The 16,930-nt window shown below is 37.1% G+C and overlaps 1 protein-coding gene across 1 annotated transcript in view; it reads right to left on the reverse strand.

The window, feature by feature from the left end:
* NBAS (NBAS subunit of NRZ tethering complex) overlaps nucleotides 1–13,901 on the reverse strand; it is a 319,324-nt gene extending 305,423 nt beyond the window's left edge. Inside the window, exons 1-6 of the mRNA XM_045549061.1 lie at nucleotides 13,734–13,901; nucleotides 11,581–11,635; nucleotides 9,902–9,938; nucleotides 8,343–8,420; nucleotides 7,960–8,007; nucleotides 2,236–2,279 (exon numbers count right to left, since the gene is read on the reverse strand). Coding sequence (XP_045405017.1) covers nucleotides 2,236–2,279; nucleotides 7,960–8,007; nucleotides 8,343–8,420; nucleotides 9,902–9,938; nucleotides 11,581–11,635; nucleotides 13,734–13,850 — 379 coding nt within the window. The 5' untranslated portion in view covers nucleotides 13,851–13,901. The remainder of the gene's footprint in view (nucleotides 1–2,235; nucleotides 2,280–7,959; nucleotides 8,008–8,342; nucleotides 8,421–9,901; nucleotides 9,939–11,580; nucleotides 11,636–13,733) is intronic.
* Between the last annotated feature and the right edge of the window lie 3,029 nt (nucleotides 13,902–16,930).

The raw sequence follows: 16,930 nt of genomic DNA on the forward strand, positions 1-16,930 counted from the left end.
TGTATTCTACAGTCAACAGGAAACAATTAAAACATTTTGGCCAGAATCATAGTAACAGTACAATAATAATGATAATAATACCTAACATCTCCTACGTACTCATGATGTATCAAACATTATGCTAATAGTTTTATATACATTAGCTCATAGAATTTTCTCACACTCAATCTATAAAATTATGCCCAAATTACAGATAATGAAGTTGAGGCTCAGAGAGGTAAACTAACTTGCCCAGGGTTACATATCTAGAAAGCAGTAGAGCCAAATGTGAAGGGGAATCTGATAGAATTCTTTCAATTTAGCAAGGAGTATAAAGTGTGGATTAGTGACAAACCTGTAGAAGAAAACCCTGTCAGCAGATGGTTGCAAGAAACCAAATAAAAAATGTTAAGGGCCTGAACTGGGCTGTGGCGGTTGAAGTGCCCAAGTAGGATACAAGAGCCATTTAAACAGACTCCCAGGGCTTGGTAAAGACAAGTTAAAGGTGACTCTTCTCCACCATGGCACTTAGTACAATTACAATGAATCATTTGTTATCGCCCTCTTCCCTGATAAACTGTGAACTCTTATACATAGGTAGCCTCTATCTTGTCCTCACTGTATACATAATGCCTACAACAGGGCCTGGAACATAGTGGCTGCTTAATAAATATTTGTCCAAAAAAGGAAGAAGGAAGGGAAAGAAGAAAAAAAAAATTCTAGATTTCTGGCTTGAGTGACCTACAAATAGTAAGTAGCACTAGTGAGCATCCAGGGAATAGGGCAGAAGGAGCAGACTTTAAAAGGGAAGATGTTTATATAAATATGTAACAAGTTTTACATTTGCTATTCAGTTATAATATATGCTATGTGTAAAGAAAACTCCATAAGAACTCTATTACTACCTTATCCACTAATATATGTGAAATTATACAAAAATAATGATTCTGACATACTAATAAGAATTAATATCACCATTCACATGGGAATTCAAACAAATTTTTAAATATTTGATCTTTAATCTTCTTGACACATCTAGATGGCTAAGAATGAGGAAAACGAGGAAACTGGTCCTAGGCCACTAATGGTACATCTGACAAGAGCTGAAGACCAGCATCTCCATGAGAGTGTGAGGGAATCCTCTGTATTACCACAATTTGTAGCTTTCAAAATTATCAAGGCCTCCCCTTTCCTTGCTCTCTTTCACTGTCAAATACTTATTTTATCCTAATTCTGTTTTAAGATAAAATATGTATACTACTTTCTTTTAATTAAATGAGAAAATGCATATAAATCACTAAATATAGTCCCTGGCACACACTAAGAACACTATAAATGTCTGTCAACATCACAACGACCATGATTACCATCATCATAATTCCTACAACTACTACACTGTTAAACTAACACAAGGTCAGGCAGATGGAACAGCAGGTCCTATAAATAAAATATACGTAATAGATACATTTACCTAATATGACCCTCAATTATTTCCCTCCTATAAGGTTCCCTCTGCCTTTTCACACACTGCTCCTGCAGACTGAAATACTCCCTCTGTCTTCTAACTTCTACTCATTCTTAAGGTTGCTTTCCAAAAGTCACTTTTTCTCAGCAATCTCATCTCACACCCCTGATTAAAAACTCTCACTGCTGCCAGAATTAGGCAGGAAAAAATAAAAACAAACAAACAAACAAAAAAACCACCTTTCACTGGGCTCTGTATTTTTCCTTCATTAGATTTGTCAAAGTTTGTAATTATATATTTGAGTGTCTATATGCCTCATGAGGTACAGAATATGTCTTTTGCTCACAATCATACCACAAATACCCAGCAAAACAATTCTACACATATACTGCACTCAGTGAATTTCTGCTGAATATATACAAGAATGATTAAATCCCTGACGTTTTTACTAGTCTGTATCTGACCAACTCTTGACTTATACCTAAATATTTTTTTTCTGCATTGAATCTAAAATGAAGGACCTATATGTAGATACTTACAAATACTTTATTTCAAAACTGGCTTAGATGGATGCTTTTAAAACAGTTTCAATTTCAAATATCTCCAAAATGCACATCTTAAAACAAAACATTTAAGGCAACAAGAAAAATCAGTAAGATTTTAAAAATTCTGTTGACAAATAGTCGTAGTAATCCTTGTTGATAAATATTTATTATCTATTCTTTTAAGAAACACTATAAACCATTGCAGATTTGAAATTTTCATTTTTTAAATATTTTGGAAACTCTTACCTTGACATTTCCCAATAATAGATGTAAAATCATCTTTTGCAGACCTACAAAATATGTGCAAAATCAAGACAATAGTTTTATCATAACAATACTACTGTGTAGGACTATAAAGCACCACAGATACTATGGACTGGCAGCTCCTATATAACATTAAATTATCCTTTCTCTCAGAGATGGTTTTGTACCTCAAATAAGACCCTTTTATCAGTGAAAATATTTTCTTCCAATCTTCTTATTGCATCAGAAATGGAGCTACATCAGGAATATAGTGATACAGCATAAGTGAGTTCAACACTAACTTTTAATACAATAGAGATATCTAGCCCCCATCTCCAAAGGTTCTGATTCAGTAAATCTGGGATGGGGCCCAAGGAAAAATATGCTTTAAAGCTCCACAGATTGCTTCTAGTTAAGAACCACTGGTTTATATCATATTATACAGTTTGATCACTTAAGGAAAAAAAGTCTTATTTTAATAAGTCAAATAACCTTAATAGGTCACCATATTTAAATCTGTGAACTATTTAAATCTGTGATCTTGATATACATACTAAATTAGTATAATTAGTATAAAATGTTGAAAAATGAAAACTGGTAAATCCTCTAGGAAATTATTTAATAACAATTATCCAAAACTTCAATGTACATAGCATTTGACCTAGCAATTCCATTTCTATAAAATTATCCCCAGTAAATAAGTAGAGACAGACATAGATATCAAGGAAATTAAAACAGTATAATTCATGAAAGAGAAAAATATAGTCAGTAGAAGGAGATTAATTAAATTTTGCTGTGTACACTCAATGAAATATGCAATTATTACAGTTGACCTTTGAACAACGCAGGTTTGAACTGCATGGGTCCACTTATATGTGGAGTTTCTTTTGCTTCTGCCACCCCTGAGACAGTAAGCCCAATCCCCACTCTTCCTCTCATCAGCCTACCCAACGTGAAGATGACAAGGATGAAGACCTTTACGATGATTCACTTCAACTTAATGAATAGTAAGTATATTTTCTCTTCCTTATGATTTTCTTAATAACATTTTCTTTTTTGTACCTTACTTTACTGTAAGAATATAATAAATGATATACGTAACATACAAAATATGTATTAATCAACTATTTATGCTATCAGTAAGGCTTCTGGTCAACTGTAGGCTATTAGTAGTTAAGTTTTAAGGGAGTCAAAAGTTATACCCAGATTTTCAACTGTGGGGAGAGTTGGCACCCTCTTGAACAACCCTCGTGTTGTTCAAAGCCAACTGTAAATGTGACACAGAAAGATGTTTACAATATATTAATATTCAAAAGTTATCCAGAAAAAATAGTATCAAACAGAATATACAACACTATTCCCATAAATATATATAAATATATTATACAACCACATGTATACAGATAGAAAAGTTTCAAAGAAAATATACCAAAATGTTAGCAGTAGACTATTCTGAAGAGTGGAATTATAGGTAATTGTAGTTTCTTCTTTGCACTTAACTGCATTTTCTAATATTTCTAAAATGACTAAACATTACTTTTAAAACAAATTTTAAAGACTTCAATATTTTTTTAGCCATTTAAAAAAATACTATTCGAGCAGGTGGGAGGAGGAAGGAGGGGATAGGTATATTCACACCTAATCAGTGCAGTGTGCACCATCTGGAGTATGGACACGCTTGCAGCTCTGACTCGGGTGAAGCAAAGGCAATATATGTAACCTAACCATTTGTACCCCTGTAATATTCTGAAATAATAAAAAAATAGAATAAAAAATAAAATAAATTTAAAAATACTGTTATATTACAACTAAAGCCAATTATAACCATGAAAATAGATTTCCTCAAGAAATTGGACAGTTCAAGCTCCCAGTAAAATACAGCCAGAAAAAAACAGTCTTTAAAGTGAAGCTGACATGGATCCACCTCTATCTGTATAACCTAGACAAAATATTTAACATGTATTTCTTTTCAAAAAAAATGGGATAATAGCAACTCCACAGAGTTTAGTGAAGGGAACAAATGAGACATGTATAAATTAGCATGAACTAGACTTTAGTAAATGTTCATTACTTTCATCATTAATATAATCACTAAATAATAGTTGCTATTTTTGCTAGGGAAGCAGAGGGAAAGAAAAAATTTGGTTTTGTAAAAACTTCATAAAACTTATTCACTTAAAATAGTTAAGCAAACTTTGGGGGTGGGGAAAGTTATATGCCTTTTTGTAAGAATCTTATTTTAATGCTTTTTGCAGTGTTGTATGATAGTTTCTAATTAGTTCCCATAACTATAACAGCTCTTAATCATAAGAAATCATTACTTCACTATTTAGAAAAGAAGGAAACACATATTAACCACTTATAATCTGTAACTGCTGCCAAATTACAAATTAAAGAAGCAATTCACAAGTCAATTTTTTATCCATGGGCAGTCCACACACAAACAGGTTAAGTATGTCATATTAGAGCAAGTTATTAGAGCCTTTTACCACTCACTACAAAAGCAAAACTGGGGAACAGCAACCCTAGTACTATCTTGCAAAAGGCAGAGCGATCTCTCAAAAATTAAACTGTGTTTCAGCTTTTTCATTTTTGTTTTCTCAAAAACCACTTTCTATTTATAAGGGCTTCCCAATATCCAATAGCGACCTAAGACACTAGAATTATCTTCCATATTCTAATCCAACCAACAAATACTTACTGAATATCTATTGGGTACCTACTACCCTTACTATTGGATTCAATCTTGCCCTGCAGGTGTTCTTCCACTGTGGTAGAAAAGACAAGTATGAAGTAGAGAAAATAAGTCTCTTAAAATTCAGAGACAGCCCCTGTTCACAGGGTTTACTTCTGGGATCTGCCCTGCCCTTTTTCTTTGCTGATCATTCCACATCTTTGCTCAAAGACACTTCCTTTTAGGTTACTCCAAAGTTAGTGTGTGTGCCTATATTCATTCAACAAAACCAAGTGAGTGCCAACTCTGAGCAATGCAGCGGGTTATGCCCTGTAATGCTCTCCCAGCATGTTTCCCCTATCCCACTTGCACAAACACCCCAGTTATTCATCAAGCGTAAACTTTTAAATCCTATCATGTTCAAGGAAATACGACACACTGGCAACAGTCCTTGCCTCCAATGAGCACACAATATAATGAGAGCTGCAAACTCCAGATGCCATTCACACTGAGTTTTTGGTAAATGGCACATGCTGGAGTTGTACAAAGCAGTGCCCCTAAATGTAATGGTGGAAACACACAAGCATATATGACTAAGCACAATATGATTGAAAAGTAGTATAGCTTTATGGTTAAGAGCAAGAACTGAAGCTAGAATAGCTGATTTCAAATTCTTCAGCAATTATTTAATCATATTGTGCCTGCTTCGTCATTTCTAAAATGGGGTTTTAAAACAGCAATACTTACTACCTTACAAGGCTTCAGCCAGGATTAAATGAGTTAATACATGTAAAGCACAGTGCCTGACAGGGTTAGCATTATCTTCTTATCATTAAGTATAATAATAGAGAAATGTGTTATTACAAGAGCATAAGAGATTGACACCTAATCAATGGGGGTGAGGGTCAATACATGTGTGTTCCTGAAAGGCTTCCTAGTAGAGTAGACTCTTCACCATACATATGAGAATCTTTAGATACACTACACTAACAGTATAAAGCTTTTGCAAATTATCTCTGTATTCTTTTCATTAAAATTTTCATGAATAAGTTTCATGAAACCTTTGGTCAAACTCTCCTTCACAGGCCTAAATATCTGCCCTGACCCCACATGCACATCCTGACATTAACACCTAAAATCACTTGATCAATGCTCTCCTTTCATGGGAAAAAGACACAAATAAATTTTATCTATTAACTGTGTTTATAAGTCAGTCACATCATGAGCACATTTCACAAAAAGATACATTTCACATTACTGCAACAAGTGGAATAGGAAGTGCAAGCCCAATTCCTATCAACAATGCAAATTCAAACACTGGGACAACCTGACATTTAATGATGCTGTTGAAAAACAGAGAGACCAGGCCGGGCGCAGTGGCTCACGCCTGTAATCCTAGCTCTGGGAGGCCGAGGCGGGTGGATCGCTCGAGGTCAGGAGTTCGAGACCAGCCTGAGCAAGAGTGAGACCCCGTCTCTACTAAAAATAGAAAGAAATTATCTGGCCAACTAAAAATATATATACAAAAAAATTAGCCGGGCATGGTGGCTCATGCCTGTAGTCCCAGCTACTCGGGAGGCTGAGGCAGTAGGATCGCTTAAGCCCAGGAGTCTGAGGTTGCTGTGAGCTAGGCTGATGCCACGGCACTCACTCTAGCCCGGGCAACAAAGTGAGACTCTGTCTCAAAAAAAAAAAAAAAGAAAAACAGAGAGACCTGCCTACTAAAGGCATATCAAATTAAGTCATTTATTTTTAAAGGCTGCCATCACTGCTCACCATTTTTACCCTAATGGTTTTAAAGAGTCAGAAAGCCTTGCCAACTGACATCAATGGTCAGATGAGGGCAAACCTTCTGTCTACTCTCCAAAATGTTGAAGGGTCCAGTTCTGCTTGGATAAATAGAAAAAGAAAGAAATACAACAAAAAGAAAGCCAAAACCAGTATGATATAGTAACAACTGAATGGTCATTAATACTATTTTTAGTTAAGAATAATGAAGCAGGCCAGGAGTGATGGCTCATGCCTGTAGTCTTAGTACTTTGGGAGGCTGAGGCAGGAGAATCGCTTGAGGCCAAAAGTTCAAGACCAGCCTGGGCAACACAGCGACACCTCATCTCTACAAAAAATTTTAAAATAAAAAATTAGCAGAGCCCAGTGGCTCGCACCTATTGTCCCAGCTAACTCAGGAGGCTAAGCTAGGAGGATTGTTTGAGCCCGGGAGTTGGAAGTTGCAGTAAGGTGTGATTGTGCCACTGCACTCAAATCTGCGCAATGGAGCAAGACCCTGTCTCCAAGAAAAAAACAAACAAAAAAAAAACTGAAGCAGCAGAAAAACCTTTTGAATGGTATCTAGGCATCCTGAAATTGCTGCCTGTTTTTGCTTTTCTTTGAACCTTGCCTGGAAAAAGGAGTAACCCCCAATTTTAGAGATGCCATGCATTTAGCCTGCTGTTGAAAATTTCCCTTACTAAAATGAACTAGTTTTTCTGAGTTAGTTGTTGTTGTTATTTCTTTCACAACTGATACATCATTTAAAAATAAAATATTTAAAAGCCCAGCTTGAGAAGTCTTTTAGATGTACATGTAATACCACTAAATGTCTCCAGAGGACAGATAATATTGCTGATCTCAAGTAATATGTAACCTTGGTCTTTTGCACAACTGGTATTGGATCTACAGCTTTGTGCCAACAGAACAGAGCTGTCCCTATTCCTTTTTACACCTTCCTGAGCATCTGTTTACCTGACTTCGGAATAACTAGTCAAATAAGAGTGATTTCCAGGGTTCTGGAAAATAGGCCTCATTTATTAAGAAAGTAAAACTTCTCAGGAGACAACAGAGTGATCTGAGGAAGTAGAAAGATGAACATACTACTCTGAGAAAGCATCCTACATTCTTTAACTGGCATAAGTTAATGTTTGACACTTCACAAAATTAAATCAGTTAACAGTAAAATCCACTTAAATACACTCTCTTTAAAAATTTTAGTTCCCATTTATCAAGTAAAATTTTTCTCAAAGGAAACCTTAAATATGAATAATATTAACAATTACCTGATTTCCACACACTGATCTTGAACAGCAGCCAAAAGCTTTCCATTGCTTTCATGGAGGAGAAAGAGGGAGGAAAAAAACTATTATGAATATTTATGGCTTTAAATCTTCAACACAGAATTATCTGAACAAGTTAAAATAATTTTTAAATTTTTTCACAGGCATTAATGACCTTACAAATAGATGAGTATACAGATACAAATGATTCAATAAAGCATGAATTAACATGTTTAAACAATACTCATCATACGTGACAAAGGGAATTTACATACAATAAAAACCAAGAGTGAAAACCATAAGGACCCCAAAATTAATGTCAGTAATGAAATTTTAAAAGCTAATCCAGATAGAAAAAGCATTACATGAATTTTATGCATCCTTACCTTGCAAGTACCAAATGCCAGTTTATCTGTTTATTAACCAAGCGAACCAGTCCATCAGGGAGCAAAAAAGGTGCAGGTCTGAAATCACAAGACATCAGCTAGCTTAAAATCTCATCGTGAAAACCACATAAATATTATAAATAGCTTTAATATCTATAGGGAGAGATATGGATTTTTCTCCCATTAGAATATAAAATTTGAATGTTTGTGCACTCAAAATGAAAAGTGACTAATTTGATATCTGAAATTTGACCATAAAAATTTCTCTATTTCCAGAAAAACACAGTGGTGTGTTCAAAGGTATAAATGTTACGTACTTTCCAGGAAAAAGATACCTATCATACCAGTAACAGAGCAGAATGAGCTTACTTACACCAAGGGTTTCATGGAACTTGTTAATGAAAATTTTAATGAAAAGAAAACAGATAATTTGCAAAAGCTTTGTAATGTTAGTATATCTAAAGACTCTGATATGTATGGTGAAGAGTCAACTCTACTAGGAAGGTTTTCAAGAACACACCTGTGTTGATACCTACTGATGCCTGATGTTAAGGTGCTCACACATAGCATAAGGCTTGTATCATAGTTAACTCTTTTTGAGTTCTCCTTCCCAACAGATAACAAAAAGAACTATCAAGCAGCAACCTGAACAGGAATATTTTCTGACCACTCTATCCAAGGGTATTCAGAACTAGCAAGCAGTAGCCTAGTGAGCTCAGGAACAACAGCCTGTCTCTTATACTCTTTTCCCCTTCTCCCACCCACTCTTTGCTCATCTCTCTGTCCTATCGTACCCCACGCACCCCTTAAAAACAAGACAAAATTAAGTAAAGAAATGTAAATATGTATACACATACATGCATACACATATACACACACATAGAGTAAAAGCAGAAAAACAGTGAAGCAAGCCCTAGAGAAGAGCCAAAGGTCTCATTTATAGAACTGTATTATCTCTGGAGCTTTATGGATTAGATGTTCTCAAAGAAAAGGCAATCCGTAGTAAACAATTCTATAAAACAATCACTGAACATGTACCTAAAAGCAGAATTATAGCCTTTGTCAGAGTAATTATATTCTTGCTCCTTTAAAAGCTGAAAATTAGCACCATGCATCAAAATATACTTAACAGTCAAGAAATTAAGAAGTACACAAGAACTGAAACCTGAAGACCTTCTCTGATGCACAGCAATTGAATGATGACCACAAGAGAGCTGACGTAAAATAAGAACAAAATGCTTTTTAAAAGACATGTAGCCCTCACATGCAGTATGTGGACATTCAAGATAAGCCTGAGAACACTCATCGGAGGAAGTAGAAGTCATCATGAGATATTCTTAATAATAACTAAGGTAACTAAAAATTACCCTAAATCTACTGGGGTATCTTATCTGATTATGCCAAAATGTTTGAAATGTCTCCTTTATAAACTGAGTTCACTTGAATGTCAGCATCTTTACCATGATCTGGAATTCAGTTATAAACACTTAAATCATAAATACAGTAATATCGTTTGCATTTGATAGTTATACTATTTCTCTGAAGAACTGAAGACTCACCTGTACCAGATATATTGGCGTAAAAATAATAAATGATCTGTAATAAAAACAAACAGCAAAGCCAAACATAAATCAATTGTTCAAGAATCATATTCAAATTAGATTTACAGGCAAGAAATCTAAAATATACTGCAGATTGAATTATTACAAAACAAAACATGGAGAGCATAACTCTTAAAATGAGTGAATAAATATAACTTAATATATACTATAACTTTTACAAAGTTTATATTAAATTCCAAGTTTGTGTGTTATTCAAAAGTTTGAAGTATTTCCTAACTGTAGAAAAAATAAAAGTGGTTTGAGATGTTAAATTTAATCTAAAAAACTTCAATGAAACCATAGACCAGAAGTCATAGTAATTACCCTTTAAAACCAAAGTGTGTATATAAAAATTAATACAAGATACCATTTTACATTTTGTAGGAAAGATTTAAAAAATAATAATACCTAAAATGGGGAAGTCCACGAAATCTTGTATCAGAAGATAAAATTACAGTTAATTTCTAGTTCTCAACTTCTATGAAACCAAATCTTCTCTTTATAAACAACTAAAATCACTGGTATAACAAGGATGGACTATGGAGTCAGAAAGACATGTAGTCAAATTTCAAATGAATGACTTTGGGCAAGTTTCTTCACCTAAAAACATAAGAGTAACAGCATCTACCTTGATAGTATGGTAAAAAGATTCCATAAATTAATATGATAAAGCCCTCATGGCACCAGCTCAACAAGCCTAGTGCCCAATATTGTCTCAAACTCTTGTTAGCTCATATGTAAAATCTGTCAGAAGTTAATGAATACCCTGGTTAATCAAATCTGTGGTACAAATATCTCTGACCAGATACATCTGAAAGATCGTGTAAACCACTTAAAATGATCTCTCACTGTGTTTTAACCTTTAACATCCTTTTAACCTTTAACTCTCTGAGACTCATACTGGCTTTGATCTCTAGAAGGATGTGTCCTTCTGGCACATATCCATAATGGTTAAACCCAGGCTACAGTTTAGCTCTAAGTTGCATCAAAAACAAACATATGTGCACACACATATGTGTGCACGTGTGTGTGTGTGTATATATATAAAATTAAACTCAGACAACATGTATGCTACTCACTTTCATCAGGTTCTGCATCATTAGTCTAAAGCAGCGGTCCCCAACCTTTTTGGTATCAGGGACTGGTGCCTTGGAAGACAATTTTTCCAGACAGGGCAGGGGGTGGGAGGATGGTTCTGGAATGATTCAAGCGCATTACATTTACTGTGCAAACTTTTCTGCTAAGATAATCTGTATTTGCAGCCACTCTCCAGCACTAGCATCACCACCTCAGATCACCGGGCATTAGAGTCTCATAAGGAACGCGCAACCTAGATCCCTCGCATTCGCAGTTTACAGTACGGTTCACACTCCTATGACAATCTAATGCCCCCCCTCCTGATCTGACAGGAGGCAGAGTTTATGCAGTGATGTGAGCGATGGGGAGCAGCTGTAAATACATATGAAGTTTTGTTTACTCACCCACTGCTCACCTCCTGCTTGTGCAGCCTGGTTCCTAACAGGCCATGGAGTGGTATCAGTCTGCAGCCCCGGGGGTTAGGGACCGCAGGTCTAAAGAATCCATTTTAACTGTTAACTATATCATTATGTGTAGAAAAATAACTAAGCTATATTTACCTCGAATTGCTTTTGTGATGATAAAGGATGCACCATGTTTTCGGTTGCCTCTAGGCTACAATTGAAAACAAAAAACCTTACATTTGAGAATGTTCTATTACTACTTACACAATATGTAAACTTATTCTTCTTTATGGGCACAAGGTTTCAGTAATTTAAAATTACTTATAGATTGAAAAAAAAAAAAAAGTCGACTCAGGACTGGGGTGATATGAGAAAATGTGAGCATGGCAGAGGTATAGGCACATGTCAGGATGAACCTTGCAGGAGAGGACAAGGATTGAGGCTGAAAACTGTTTCCAAATCAAAACACCAATCCAAAGACAAGAGGAGTCAAGGGCAAAGACCATACTGGTAGAACCTAAAACAAGTTTTGCTCACAAGAAAACTGGTCATAGAGATTAATAAACTCATCTCTCACAGCAAATTCACTGAGTATCTGTTGTATATCCACAGAGACAATGCTACTAACAAAACACACAGAAAATTGCTAGGCTAAATAATTCCATTCCATAAGTACAGACTGGGCACTCACTATGGGTAAGTTAAACAACACTAGGCACTACAAAAGATGTACTAAAGTGCTGTCAAGAAAAGTGCAGACAGATACTACTTAAAAATACAGAAAAGTTATTTCACTCAACAAACATGAATTGATGTCGAATTCATTCAAGACATAATTTGGCCCTGGAGAGGGATATAAAGATGAATAAGATGTAGCTGCCCTCCAAGAGCTTATAGTTCAACAGTTGAAATCAATACCATGTAGAAATCAATAGAACAGCGCCCCCCCTCCAAAAAAAGCAAAATGCCTTCAGATTTCAATGTAAGTTGAGGCTGTGGCTATCTTTTTTAAATCAATTTATGTTAAGCATTCTAAAACATTATTGCAATTAAAAATGAATATTAAGGAATGGAAACATCCTTATCTGGCAGCAACAGCTTTCTCCTAGCTACATACCCTTCAAAATATTCACATTGCTCAAGACAAAGAAAAACTAAGTAAATACTTGAAAAACAATAATATACGCAGATCTCTGTCCATCTACAAAACGCATTATTCAAGACACCCAGAAACTGCAGTGGGAAGGAGGTTATAAAGAAAAATATACAAACTTTATAGGAAAATAAGCTTAAGAATGAGTAGTTTCTCCAGTAAAGAAACACTCAGAAAAGACATAAAAGAGAATTCATATGGGCTGGACTCCATAATCTTTAATAAAGGTCCTTTTCATATTGCTGCTCCTCTGAGTCTCAAACAGTAACTGGCACGTTAGGCAGGCAGTATTTGTTGAATAAACATGGATCTGCGGTTCCTTCTCTTCACCCTAGGCCTAGGAGGCCCTCCCTACGAAACAACTGATAAACCCAAAGTCCAGTTCACATGTTATCAAGCCTTATAACCCCTTGTCTAACAGAGACCCCAACCCTGGTCAGTAGCTCCTTACTCTTCACAAAAAAGTAGCATATTTTGCTCACACCGCTACTATAGCATATGTGTATTGGATTGTCTCCCTCCTAGACTGGAAGCTCCACAAAAGTTTATTCATCTCTCTATCTCCAGCACCGAGCATAATATCTGGGACACTGGGACGGATGGACACACTTATTAAATGCTTGTTTATTGAAACACACAAGGTCTGGCACGATTCCGCCCCATCTAGTGGTAAAGGGTTAGATCCCGCGCTCCCCGGCAGCATGCCAGATATTGAAAAGACCATAGCGTCCTACAAAATTCTCCCACCGCCACCGCGGCTGAAGGTCGGCCCAGACCAGCCCTCGCCAGCCCGCGAGAAGGGACCCCGTAAGAGTCCAGACCTAAGGACCCTGCAGTCCAGCACTGTGCCCTCTCCCCCAAGTACACAGAGTGAAACCGACAACCAGAGCAGAAAGGAACCTGGCTCAGAGCACAAAGTTCCTCGACAACCTAATTCTGAGCCCTGGAGCAATCTCAAGGACTACCCACCGCCCTCGCCTTGGTAGCCCCAGACCCCCGCTAGTTTCAGGTGCCGTTGCCAGGGCGACCGCCCAAGCTGCCGAGCCCTGCTCCCCCGCCCACCCGGCCCCCCTCCGCTACGTGGCTCCAGCTACGTGGCTCTGCCCACAAAGCGCCCACGCCAGGCTGGCTGAAGCCGGAGAGGGGCCTGGTTCACCTGCACTTCTGTCTCCGGGGGCCACTCAGTGTTGACCAACAGATCATAGAGAATCGTCTCCTCCTCGCCCTCTGAAGTGCCCGGACCCAAAGCCGGCCCCGACTCGGGGGCCGCCATGTTTGCCCGGGACGGAGCAGGTGAGGGAGAGCCCCTACGAGCCCTCGCACTGGACAAGTTTCCCAAGCCGCCGCCGCCGCCGCGATTCGCGCGGAAGGGCGTGGCGTGAACTGGCTGCGGAAAGGAAGTGCTGAGTTAACCCTTTTATGAATAGGAAGGACGATAACTATTGCCTGTCTTGGGTACGACTTGGATCTCAGTCCCAGTGCACTCCTTATTAACTAATATGCGTGAGAGCAGCCAGGTTACTCAGCCTCTCTTATCCAGTCACCTTCTATAAAGCCAATGGCAAATGCACCCCGCCCCCGCCCCCAGAAATACTGCTATTCATTTAGCTCTTCTCTGCCTAACAGAGTATTCAAAGCAATGGTTTTTAAATAAACAACCAAAAAATTAACCAACGCAAGAGATCAAGCCAATGAAAAGTACCTTAGGAGGGATGCTATAGGAGCTCAGAAAAGGCAATGAAGGCCAGAGGGTCTGCAGGGAATTCCTGGGGGAAGCGGTGCTTTCCTGGGTCCTTAACAATAGGTAGAATTTGAATCCAGTGGAGAAGGTTTGGGTAGAACATTTCAAGTAGGTGGAAATGGAGTGAGCAAAGATAGAAGAACTACATAGTTGAAGAGAGCAGGAAGCTGAATAGAATAAAACCGAAGTTGAGAAAGGGTGTGGGGGCAATAAAGTTGAAATAATAGGTTGAGAACCTGAATGAATATACAATGGACAAAGTATTAGCACTGTATCACATTCAAGAGAAACACAAATACTGAAGATTTCCTGAAGGAATTATATTGCATAATATCCATCAAGATGCATTAGGCAGTCATGCAATTAAAAGCCTCTGCCAGGAAGTCTCTAATGGCTCTCCTTTCTCTCAAAGCTTAATGATCTCAAAGCCCTACATCATGGACCAGCTGCTACCAGTTAGTCTCACACCTCATTTCCTGCTCTTCGCTCTGCCTTCAGCCACACTGGCCTTGCTGTTTCTGAACTCTCCAAACACACATCCACTTCAGGGTCTCTGCAAGGGCTGTACGTCTGCTTAGAAGGCTTCCCAACCCCCCTCACTGATCTCCTTCAAGTTTTTGCTCAAATGTCACCTGCTCTCTGAAGCCTACCCTGACCACTCATTTTTAAATTTGCAACCACCCTTCCTGAACTCCAGCTCTCTAGAGCTGCTCTATTTTTTTCCATAACACTTGTTATCATCTAAAACACTATACAATATATGTTTATTCTCTGTCTCCATTCATTAAAATGCAAGTTCTGCCAGGGAAGAGTGCTCTATGTATATACATACAGATACTATATACATCCCTACTATGTTCCCGGAATTTATAATAGTGCCTGGCACAGAACAGAGGACTAAATATATATTATTAATATTTGTTGAATAAATGAAAGACTTCCCAGAAAACCTCTTTTACACATTGTCTCCCCAAAATATTTCTCTGCACAGCAGCTGTGCCACTTTATCAAATCTTTCATTGTGAACACCAGACATCTCCTCTCCTCACCCACCACCAACTGACAATGTGGGAGCTCTGCCCGTGTTGGGTGCTGTAGAATATGAAGAGGTAGGAATACCACCCACACGGCATGGGTGGGAGTCATGCTGAGGCACTGCACAGCTCTAGTGGCCACCCTTCACTATATAGGAAAAGCCTTTCTGCATAGTGAGAGAATGAAACTAACACATTGAGAAACACAGAGGAGAGAGAGGTAGAGACTTCATTTGATATAAGCATGCCTGAAAAAGTAGTACCTGTGTGCTTCCATCTTCCCAGGTAATTGATCCAGTGCATTCTCTTTTATGCTTAAGCTAGTTTGAGTTGAGTTTCTATGCATCAAAACCCAGAGTTTGGTTGCCATGTACTATTATGGGCATCTAATTGATTTCTTAATTTAGCTGAATTCCATCATTTGGTTCAAAGATACTTTAACTCACGAATAAATCATTCTAAAAAGAAAAAATATGTTTTCCAAATAACCAACACAAATGATAACTCTGTGAACTGCTTAAGGAAATGAGACTGAAATAAAATTTGAGACAATTTCAAAATAGGCATCGTCATCATCATCATCATCATAGCAGCTACATTTTGTGTACCTACTCTAATTTAAGCACTACACCAGGTACTTTATTATACCTTATCTCTGCTCCTCTCTATGACACTGTAAGAAGTATGTTAATATCTATCTCTATGGATAGATATAGATTTGTAAGTTGAGGCTCTAGATTATTATGACCCAACCGAGTTCACATGCTACTAATGGTGAAGCTGGAATTGAAACATAGTTTTTATCTAAAGTCCTAATTATTAATAGAAAAGGTACTGTGATATACCCATTTTAAAGAGCAATAATCTGATGTTTTTATAAACCTCTGATGAGAAGGAAAAAAATAGAAAAGTTTTCCTATTTCTTCCTATCCTCACAGCATATCAGCCTCAGTTGAACTGAAATATAATTTTCATTCACTTTGCTGATGGCCACAAATATTCTACCTTAAAATTAGACAAAAGTTACTTAACAATATCTCACATAAAGAGATCATTTTTCTCCTCTTGCCTCTTCAATGTACAGCTGTCACTAACTGATAGATTCTTTGGTCGTAACTCAGCTTTTTGGCTCCTATCAGTTTAAAAACCCATTAAGCTAAAAGCCATTAATTAATGATTAAGCATTTAACCCTTTTATGCGCCTCCATATTAGAGACCAAAGTGATTATTCATCACATGAAATTGCTTCTATTTTAAATTTGAAATTGCATAATAAAATTGAATTTAGGCATTTAAACACTACCTGTTATAGGTGTCATACATTTGTATTTGATTGGATGGTGCACTAGCTTTTTATGAAGATTATAAATTTTAATCATTATAATAAAATAATATTGAGAGCAATTCAAGAAAGTTTATTTCCTCCAGAAAGCCTGCAGAATCCCAATCAATCCTTCCATAAATATTCTAAGACTCTCATAATATCTCTTGGCAGCCAAAATAGATATAAAGTTCGTGCAGGGTTTTAGCCAAGAAGGAATCTCCAGCCCCTTACTGAAAGTTCATTTATTCTAATTT

Source organism: Lemur catta, chromosome 4, assembly GCF_020740605.2.
Source record: "Lemur catta isolate mLemCat1 chromosome 4, mLemCat1.pri, whole genome shotgun sequence".
In the NCBI taxonomy this organism is placed as follows: domain Eukaryota; kingdom Metazoa; phylum Chordata; class Mammalia; order Primates; family Lemuridae; genus Lemur; species Lemur catta.